General features: G+C 46.4%; 1 protein-coding gene across 1 annotated transcript in view; it reads right to left on the bottom strand.

Moving 5' to 3' along the window:
• Positions 1–2,637: 2,637 nt before the first annotated feature.
• PIGL (phosphatidylinositol glycan anchor biosynthesis class L) overlaps positions 2,638–10,723 on the bottom strand; it is a 54,102-nt gene continuing 46,016 nt past the window's right edge. Inside the window, exons 4-7 of the mRNA XM_023514062.1 lie at positions 10,693–10,722; positions 8,088–8,119; positions 6,699–6,832; positions 2,638–3,613 (exon numbers count right to left, since the gene is read on the bottom strand). Coding sequence (XP_023369830.1) covers positions 3,470–3,613; positions 6,699–6,832; positions 8,088–8,119; positions 10,693–10,722 — 340 coding nt within the window. The 3' untranslated portion in view covers positions 2,638–3,469. The remainder of the gene's footprint in view (positions 3,614–6,698; positions 6,833–8,087; positions 8,120–10,692; position 10,723) is intronic.

Raw genomic sequence — 10,723 nt, 5'->3', positions numbered from 1 at the left:
TCAAATCCAGCCTAGGCTTGCCAACAACAATGACAACTACAACCAAAAAATAGTCAGGTGTTGTGGCGGACGCCTGTAGTGCCAGCTACTCAGGAGGCTGAGGCAAGATAATTGCTTAAGCCTAAGAGTTTGAGGTTGCTGTGAGCTATGATGCTATGGCTTTGTACCAAGAACAACAGCTTAAGACTCTGTCTCAAAAAAAAAAAAAAGAAAAAAGAAAAAGAAAAGACTATAGTTACTATGCTTTGAACTTTTTTTGAAAATAATTAATTAATGATCTTTAAACATTTTTGCAGCACACTGCTTAAAATTACTGCTCCAGGGCCTTCCTTTCCTCCTGTGCTGCTGTCCTGGCCTCTCCCCTAGCACCAAGGCCAGCCTATTTCTGGTCCTTCCCTCTTCCCGGACTCTGAGTGGACGTGAAGGGTCAGGTGCACCCACCATCTGAGCACCACACTAGCTGCGGGATGATGGCAGAGAAGGTGCTGGGATGGAGGGAGGGGTAGTGGGATTTTACCCTCAAGTGACATCTACCAGGCATTCAATAAATGAGGACACTGGTTTATTTTTAATTAAGTAATTTATTAATCTTTTAATTAATTTATCTTTTTTAAAAATTAGAATATACAGTAAAACAATAGCAAAGAGGCAGAAAATAAGTCTCAAATTTCCACCCAGGAGCAACTATTGATAATTCCAAACATTTTTCTAACATCAAAGATGTAAAAATACTTTTGAATAGGTAACGTATAGTCATGGTACAAAAATTCAGAAGGACAAAAGATATCCGTTCCTCTCCTCTTACCCAAGTCTTCAGAGGCAAGCTATTTCCAGAGAGACCTCCATGTCTATACACGTGTCTGTGCAGAGGTACAACTCACTCACAAATGGCTGCGCTGGCGCTGTCCTGCATCTTCTTTTTAATCACTTAATATGCCTTGGAGATCTATCCTTATCAGTGTATTGCCTTATTTTTCTTTTCTTTTCTCCTTTCCCTTCCCCCCTCTTTTCTTTCTTTTCTTTTCTTTTTTTTTTTTTTATTTGAGAAAGTGTCTCACTTAGTTGCCCTGGGGTAGAGTGCAGTGGTGTTATAGCTCACAGCAATCTCAAACTCTTGGGCTCAAGCAATTCTCTTGCCTCAGCCTCCCAAGTAACTGGGACTACAGACACCCACCACAATGCCCAACTACTTTTAGAGACAGGGTCTCACTCTAACTCAGGCTGGTCTTGAACTCCTGAGCTCAGGCAATCTACCCACCTTGGCCTCCCAGAGTGCTCGGATTAGAGGCGTGAGCCACATTGCCTGGCCTTCCTTATTTCAAAATACAATCCCATCACTAGATTTTTCCAGTTTTGCTATTGTAAGTAATACTCTGATGACCTCCATGTATATCATTTTGACTTTCTAAATATTCCTTAGGTCAGGAGAAAACTATTGTCCAGAAAAGCAGGGTCAATGTTAGTCTTCCCAGTAGCAGGTCAGAAGTCAGCCTGTCCCACCACACTCTAGCTAGTGTTTGTGACTTGCTTCTGGTCGTATTTTATGAAGGCTAGTAGGAGCTGCTGACAACTTTTTTTTTTTTTTTTTTGAGACAGTCTCACTTTGTCACCCTTGGTAGAGTGCCATGCTGAGCTCACAGCAACCTCAAACTTCCAGGCTTAAGCAGTCCTCTTGCCTCAGCCTCCCAAGTAGCTGACTAGGACTACAGGTGCCCAGCACACCTTCTGGCTATTTTTAGAGGTAGGGTCTCACTCTGACTCAGGCTGGTCTCAAACCTGTGAGCTCAGACAATCCACCTGCCTTGGCTTCCCATAGTGCTGGGATCACAGGTGTGAGCCACAGCACCCAGCCCTTCTATTGACAAATTTTAAGTAGAGAGATCAACAATCTGATCTGCATTTTTGATTCCAGCTTTGGGGCCTAATAGTTCAGTCAGTCTCCGTGGCTCCCAGGAGGCATTCAAGATAATGGTGACAGGGAGCAAAGCAGAGCAAGTTTGGGAGAAGAGGCTGAATGAGCAGGTCTGTAACAGGCTGTTATGGAGAATGCAGTTCAGGGCTTCCTCTGACAGGGAGTTCTCACTGGAGGCAGTGCACACCCGTGCTCTTGGTCACCTTCCTGATCCTTCTAGTTCCAAACTCTGAGATTGAAACTATTATTATTCTCTATGTTGTGGAGGGAATCTTGCCTGTGGTTACACTGCTGGTCCTGCTGGCTTCAAACAACAGACCAACCTGTGCTCTTCATGCTAAGCATCTCTGCCATATGCCACTTCCCTGGACCATTACCTGGACTCTGAAATTAATTTGCAAGCCAGATCTTTCGGAGATCTTTAGTTTGTAGGAAAAAAAATTTTTTTGAGATAAGGTCTTGCTCTTTCACGCAGGCTGGAGTGCAGTGGTGTAATCATCACTCCCTATAGTCTTGAATTCCTGGCTTCAGTGATCTTCCCACCTTAGCCTCCCAAGTAGCTGGGACTACAGGCATGAGCCACCATACCTGGGTTTTTTTTTTTTTTTTTGGCTGGCGCTGGGTTTGAGCCTGCCACCCCTGGCATATGGAGCCAGTGCCCTACTCCTTGAGCCACAGGTGCTGCCCCTGGGTGAATTTTTTCATCTTTTTAAGAGATAGTGGTCTCACTTAAGTTGCTCAGGCTGCTCTCAAACTCTTGGCCTCAAGCAGTTCTCAGCTTTCTGAGTTGCTAGAAATATAGGTATGAGCTACTATGCCCAACGTGTAGGACTATTTTAAGGCATCAGGTTCTTGAACATTAAAACAAATTCCAGATTTCACTTCCTCTTTCTTACTTCACCCAAAAGATTGAGAGGTGAGAGCTCAGAAATTCAACCACAAGCTCTCTGAGGCAGGTCCACGCAACCATCTCTGTATGCAACAGCACCCACGGCAGTGATCACATGTGGACACTCCAGTCAGTGACTGCCAGTCAAACCAACAAGTGTTCCTTAGATACAAGTTCTGATAAATAGGCCACAAAGAAAAGTCAAAGGAATTGTGGTGGAACTAATTCCATGTACACTGTTTGGTGAGCCCACCTTGGAAACTGCGTACAAATCACATCTATGATGTGTTTTCAGAGCACTTTTACCTTCATTGTAATAACAATGACCTGCCCAGGCTCTGACAGGTTTTTTCCACATTGCTGTCACCATGCAAATCGTTTTTTTTGTTTTTTGTGGGGTTTTTTTGCATTTTTTGGCTGGGGCTGGGTTTGAACCCACCACCTCTGGCATATGGGGCTGGCGCCCTATTCCTTTGAGCCACAGGCACCGCCCCACCGTGCAAATTGTTTTTCACAAGAACTATCAGGCTAGCTGTTATTATCCTCAGGTTGGTTTGTTTTTGGTTCTTTGGGTTTTGTTCCAGAGGAGGAAGTCTGGACAGGCCCTGGCAGGCACGGGCTCCCTTTTGCAAAGGCTACTCCAGGCCAGGTCTCCTGTGCTTCCTGACCTATCTTACCCCTTTGTTCCTTGGATCTGAAAAGTCTTCAAGGCTTTGAAGGAAGTGCAGTGAGTTGATTCTCATGTACCGGGAGAAGAGAACATAGAGGCGGCGGAACCAGAGAAGCTGGCTGCGGTGGCAGGACATGGCACTCTAGAAGGAGCCAAGAGAACCGTTATGGAACACTTGCCCTGGATCTGTTTCCATTATTTTCAGATCTGGCCTCCTCACCTTAAATCCTTCCTCCCATGAAAATACGTCATGCCAAATCCCTGTACAGACTCTGCCTGTGCCCAGGACCCCTCTATTCACCTTTTCCATCCTGCACGTCCTCCCCTGTGATGTGTCAACTCACAGAACAGCATTAAAATTTAGAAGACCATAAATAAAAATAAAATGTTTAGGAAAACACTGAGAGAAAGGATATACTTTGTAGTCCAAACCATACTTGATTTTCTATTTGAAACCACGTTACAAGGGTTTCCCTGCATCACACACTGTGTAGCTTGTCTGTTGAGAGCCCCAAGTCTTTCAGTAACTCCTAGGACTCACTCAATATGGGTTTTTACTATACACACACATATATAGTGTGACAGCTCACTATGTCGCCCTCAGTAGAGTGCTGTAGTGTCACAGTTCACAGCAACCTCCAACTCTTGAGCTTGAGCGATTCTCTTGCCTCTGCCTCCCAAGTAGCTGGGACTACAGGTGCCTGCCACAACGCCAGCTATTTTGTTGTTGTCGTTGTTTAGCAGGCCTGGGCTGTGTTCGAACCCACTATCCCTGGTGCATGTGGCTGAGGCCCTAAGCACTAAGCTACAGGCAACATGCCTACAAACTATATTTTTTTTTCTTTTTTTTTTTTTAGATGGAGCCTCAAGCTATCCCCCTGGGTAGAGTGCCATGGCATCACAGCTCACAGCAACCTCCTACTCCTGGGCTCAAGCGAGTCTCCTGCCTCTGCCTCCCAAGTAGCTGGGACCACAGGCGCCCACCACAACGCCTGGCCATTTTTTGGTTGCAGCCATCATTGTTGTTTGGCGGGCCCAGGCTGGGGATTTGAACCCGCCACCTTAGGTGTATGTGGCTGGCGCCTTAGCCGCTTGAGCCACAGGCACTGAGCCCAAACTATATTTTTCTATTGATTTTTTTTTTTGAGATGGAGCCTCAAGCCATAGCCCTGGGTAGAGTGCCATGGCATCACGGCTTGCAGCAACCTCCAATTCTTGCCTCAGTTTTTCTACTTTTTTAGTAGAGACAGGGTCTTGCTTTTTGCTCAGGCTTTTCTCAAACTGGTGAGCTCACGCTATCTACCCGCCTCAGCCTTCCACAGTGCTAAGATTACAGGCATGAACCAGTGCATTTTACTATATATCTTTCAAAACTGTGATTCTACTGGTTAAATAGTTCTGTATCACTCAGCTACTGAATATTAGTTTCTATTTTTGGCTATTATAAATTATTCTCTCTTTTTTTTTTCTTTTTAAGAGACAGAGTCTCATTTTGTTGCCCTTGGTAGAATGCCATGGCGTCACAGCTCACAGCCACCTCTAGCTCTTGAGCTTAGGCAATTCTCTTGCCTCAGCCTCCTGAGTAGCTGGGACTACAGGTGCCTGCCATAACGCCCGGCTATTTTTTTGTTGCAGTTTGGCTGGGGCTGGGTTTGAACCCGCCACTCTCAGTATATGGGGCAAGCGCCCTACTCACTGAGCCACAGGCACTGCCCCATTATAAATTATTCTAATAAATATCCTTGCCCATAGATTTCTGGATAAATCTTTGTTCATTTCCTTAGGATAAAATTCTAGAAATAAAAATTACTTAGTCTGAGTAGGTATGAATCTATTATAAAGTATATAAATAATACATGATTATCTTTTAATATGTTTACAGATTGGAAAGAAGGACATCATAGCTTAGTGGTTAGGGCGCCAGCCACATGCTCTGGGGCTGGTGGGTTCGATCCTGGCCTGAGCCTGCTACACAAAACAAAACAAACAAACAAAAGTAGCCCGTCATTGTGGTGGGTGCCTATAGTTTCAGCTACTAGGGAAGCTGAGGCAAGAGAATCCTTTGAGCCCAAGAGTTTGAGGTTGCTGTGAGCTGTGACACCTTTGTACTGAAGGTGACAAAGTGAGGCTCTGTCTCAATAAAAAAAAAAAATTTTTTTTGAAAGAAAAAAAATTAAACTCACCTAAAATCCCACCACCCAATGGCAATCAGTTAATATTTTTTGCATTTTCTTTGATTTTTTTCATGTATATGCGTGTGTAAAAATGCATTATACTATATACACATTGCCCTGTAACCTGTTTGATTTCACTTAATGTATCAAGAATCTCCAAAAATAAGAATTTCTGAGAAGACTCTGGACACTCATTACTACTGCTTCCCGGAAAGACTATGGCAGTTTACACCTATTTCATTTAAAGCTTGAACAATGAGTTCCATCACTGATCCTTTATTTTAGTTTTTATTTCTCCCTTCCTTTTCTTTCTCTTCCCCCTTCCCTTCTTCCCTCCCTTTCATTTTTTTCTTTTGAGACAGAGTCTTACTTTGTTGTCCTGGGTAGACTGCTGTGGCATCATAGTTCACAGCAACCTCAAACCTGATTCTCTTGCCTCAACCTCTTGAGTACCTGGGACTACAGGCACCCGCCACAATGCCCGGCTATTTTTAGAGGTGAGGTCTCACTCTAGCTTAGGCTGGTCTCAAACTCATGAGCTCAAGCAGTCCACCCCCCTTGGCCTCCCACAGTGCTAGGATTGTAGGCGTGAGCCACCACGCCTGGCCTCAGGTGATTTTCTTATTTTTATTTTCTTTTTGGTGCTTTTTTTTGTACGTCTAGATTTTCTACCATGAACATGTGTTATTTACTTTTTTTAAAAGCACATATTATTATTATTTTAGTTGAGGCAGACTTTTGCTATGTTGCTGAGACTGGTCTCGAACTCCTGAGCTCAAGCAATCTTCTGGCCTCAGCCTCCTAGGTAGGTGGATTATAGGTGTGAGCCACTGCATTCATCTTTACTTTTATAATTTACCAAAAAAGGTCAAGGTAATTGAAATCTATGCCTCTGCAGTTCTGTCTGACCGACTCCTCACACTCGGGGGCAGATGCTGAGCCAGTGTCGAGGCCTTACTTTGGTCAGGGCCCCTGCACAGACAGGGCTTAGAGGAGCCAGGGGTTCTGGGGCACGCATCTGAGTCAAGGTGCCCAGGGGTTAGCAGTCCTCACCTTGGCCTGTGCCACCTCTTCACCAGTGAGGACGAAGAGGACATCCTGGGTCTGGAGCAGGCTCAAGGGCAGGTCCAGGAGAGAGAGGTACTTGCGCAGCACATTCACAGACTGGAGCGTGAGCACGGCACAGCCTGGGCGGGGCGGGAACGGGAGCCATGAACAGCCTGTCGCCCCAGTCAGACTTGCTTTGAACAACCCCCCAGCTCAGGGCAGGGCAAGGCAGGCCAATGACACAGGGTGGCCAGGTGTCTCCGAGACACCAGAGCTCCTCTGTGCCCATCATTTTTTTTATTTTTTTTTATTTTGAGACAGAGTCTCACTATGTCACCCTTGGTAGAGTGCTGTGGCATCACAGCTCACAGGAACCTCAAACTCTTGGGCTTAAGCGATTCTCTTGCCTCAGTCTCCCTAGTAGCTGGGACTACAGGTGCCCGCCACAATGCCCAGCTATTTTTTTGTTGCAGTTATCATTGTTTAGCAGGCCCGGGCTGGGTTTGAACCTGCCAACGTCAGTGCATGTGGCTGGCGCCCTAACCTCTGAGCTACAGGTGCCGAGCCAGTGTGCCCATCATTCTTGAAGCCAGGAAGAAAGGGCTGCTGACTACCTGCCTGGCTACCTTCCACCCTGCCACATGCCTTGGCAAGAAGAGTTTGGTTGCTAGAGGGGGATCTGGCTACCTCAAGGCCAAGGGAAGGGTGATGCAGACAGGAAGACCTCATTTAGTTCTGTCACTCAAGAACTGACAGACTCAGCAAAGTCCCCTAATCACTCTGACCCTCGAGTTTTCTAATCTGTAAGATGGTAGTGACAGTGTGACAGGGTTGATATTTGAATAAAATGGTCTAGCCATGATTTAAGGACCTCCCAGCTCAGTCAGCACCACCCACTCACTCAGGAAGTGCACATAAGACTTATGCTTTCCTCCAGTGAATCATCAGCCACTCATATGAGGTGGGACCAACAGAAACTGGCTCAGAGCAGGCGGGCCTGGGAGCCAAGCAGCGAGTGGCCAGCTGGGGTCAGGTTCCTTCCTGTGGGCTAGGACAAGTTCCTGGCTCAAGCATGTTCATCTAACAAGAACCCATGGGTCATTTGCAACCTAGCTAATTAAATGGGGGGTGGGATGTGAGGACAGACTGGAAGAACACCAGGGGTGGGCACAGGCTGGGTGGGGGAAGCACCTCTCCACTCCTGGGCAGGAGGCACTTGTCTCCTGGGACGCAACTTCCTAGAGGCCTGTGCCGGGTTGGGAAGAGCATGGCTGGCCTCTCCCTCCCTGCCTCTGCTCCACCTGGGGCAGCTCTCTGCGTATTTGCAAATTTCCCTCTACTAAGTTGTTTAGCTGACAGTAAGTAGCAATCTTTTGCAAGAGGGATAGGCCTTACCTTTAGGAAACTTCCCTTCTGAGTGCAGAGACCTGGAGGAGGGAAAGAATGAGAGTGAGAGGGCAGGAACCACCTATTCCTTTTTAGGTCACAGGAGGGGCTGGCTGCCTGGCCTCCTCCATGGGGTTTCAGGTGGCTTCATTCCCATAAATCACCACATAGACTTCTAGGGTCCCACACCTCAGGCTACAGCTAGGGGGACCAAGGTGGGCACTGGCCAAGGACAACCACTCCAGGGGCCAGTCTGGTTTGTGTGGTGCCCTGGATTTAGCTTTGCCCCTTACAGGATGAAGGTAACTACTCTAGACTCTTTGAAGATTTTTTCGTGAAACTATAACGCGTGCCTGTGGGAGGATGTCTTAAGGCATCAGTGTGACTCTTCCCTGACACTTCCTTCTCCTGTCTGACCTGCCCCTCCCACCTCTGACAGAGATCATGCTGGGCTGGCTGCCTTCAGAGGAGCAACCAGGAGGGCCCAGCAGCAGTGAGCTCCAAACCCCTGCCTGCATGAATTTTACCAGTAAAATGCAGATAAATGTCAGCAGAAGAGGGTGACCAGGAGGACAGGGAACAGCACCCCCTCTGATACACACACTCAGACACAAAGGGACTCTCAGGAGAAGAGGTTGGAGAAGAGAAGTTGACAGAGAATTGATATGACAGGGCGACGCCTGTGGCTCAGTGAGTAGGAACTGGCCCATAAGTTCCAAATTAATGAAGGGGAAAGCAGAAAATGAAGAGAAATTTAAAAGTCAGCAAAAATAAGAATAAAAGGAAAAGAGGAAACAAAGTATAAAATGTAATTAAATATAAAAGAAGTAACACAAAAAGAATAAAAATCAGATAGTTACTTTAAAAATATAGGAATGGGCTGAATTTCCCTATCATAAAATACCGTCAAATTGAGAAAATAAAACCTAGCTATGCCTAAATGTGACAAAGACTTAAAAGGATGAACCAGATAGTCGACAAACAGAAAGGAAGAGCCTCACTACGAATCCAGGTCAAGCAAATACAACATCAAAAAGCATTAAACTTAACAAGGATGGGCACTGTATAATGAAACTGGTTCACTCCCTGAGACCATATGCACCAAACATCACAGGGCTGAAACGACCACTCTGGAGCTGCCTCATTTTCCATATATCTTCACAAAAAACCGCAGCTCAAACTATTAAGTAGGGGATGTGCCTTTCCTGAATCTGAAGGGACCTAATGCAGCGAGCAGCATGTCTCCTCGTGGCTGTGGCCTGCGGCTGGGCCAGGCTGTGAACAGTCTTTACAAGAGGGGAGAGGTCTGGCCTCTCCCATTCCACAGTCAAGGACACAGAACTGTCTAAAAGGGGATGTGGGAAATAATTTCTAGCATCTTCCACTAAGTGATGTACAATTTAGGGACAAGAGTAGACGGTCCTCAGGTTGGACTGGTCTTCACCTGTGTCCAGCAGAATAATTAATGGAGAACCAGGATTCCTGGACCCCGTTCCACCTCTGCTGTCCTGCATCCCTATCAGGCGGGGCAAACCACTTCACAGCCTCAGTGAGATGAGGTGGTTGGACCTCATGGTGGTGAGGTCATTTCCAACCTCACGTATCACACTGCTCTAGCCTGAGGGTGGCGGGCATGTTTAGAAGGTTATCAGATAAGCCCTTCTGCTCAGTAGCTACAATGGGCTCACCAAGCTACACAGGAGGGCCCAGAGAAGCACTTTGCTGGAAGACAGGAGACACGGTCTGTAGGACCCTAGGTTGTTATTTGGTATCTTTGAGGTTCCATTTTGTTTTTACGGGTAAAATGTAGAAAAATATCAGTAGAATAGGGTGACCAAGAAGAACAAATGAGATTTCATGTTATCCATGTACATACTCCTTCTCCAAAGAAAAATCAGATAGTTAACAGAATACATAATGGGCCAGGTACAGTGGCTCATACCTATGATCCTAGCACCCTGGGAGGATAAAGCAGGTGGATTGCTTGAGCTCAGGAGTTCGAGACCATCTTGAGCAAGAGGGAGACCTTGTCTCTACCCAAAATAGAAAAACTAGCCTGGCATTGTGGCACGAGCGTGGGTCCCAGCTACTAGGGAGGCTGAGGCAGGAGGATGACTGGTGCCCAAGAGTGTGAGGTTGTTGTGAGCTGTAACACCATGGCACTCTACTCAGGGGGATAGAGTGAGACTCTGTCTCAAAAGATATGTATGGAATGAAAGATGACAAATTCATCTTACAGGAAGGGGAAAAAAGATACGACCAGGAAGTTCATAGCATCACAGGACTCATTCTGCAAAGTCTCGTCCATGGGCTACAGGAGTTACAGACTTGGCCCTAAAGCTTTCTGTGGCCAAAGCAAAGAGAGAACTATCATCAATTAGCCCATTTTCGGTACCCAGAGAGTAAAAACAATACAGCTGTTTAGGAGAAGGATGTGGGAGAGAGTTCTCTGAGAGGACATGGTGAGACGCAGTGAGCAGCATGGTCAACAGGGCTCTAATTATCATCCAGTGGTCAGTTTCAGATACTTTCAGGTGTCAGATAACAAGCGGGAAGTGCTGTGGAAGCCAGGAATCCTGAGTAAATGAGCCACCCCCTCACCAGAGACTCCTACCTCACGGCCGCATACAGAGCACTGTGATTGC

Source organism: Otolemur garnettii, unplaced genomic scaffold (assembly GCF_000181295.1).
Source record: "Otolemur garnettii isolate 467f Iridium unplaced genomic scaffold, OtoGar3 scaffold00046, whole genome shotgun sequence".
NCBI classification, from domain to species: Eukaryota; Metazoa; Chordata; class Mammalia; order Primates; family Galagidae; genus Otolemur; species Otolemur garnettii.
The sequence above is the reverse complement of the archived record's forward strand: the minus strand, read 5'-3'. Positions and strand labels throughout refer to the sequence as shown.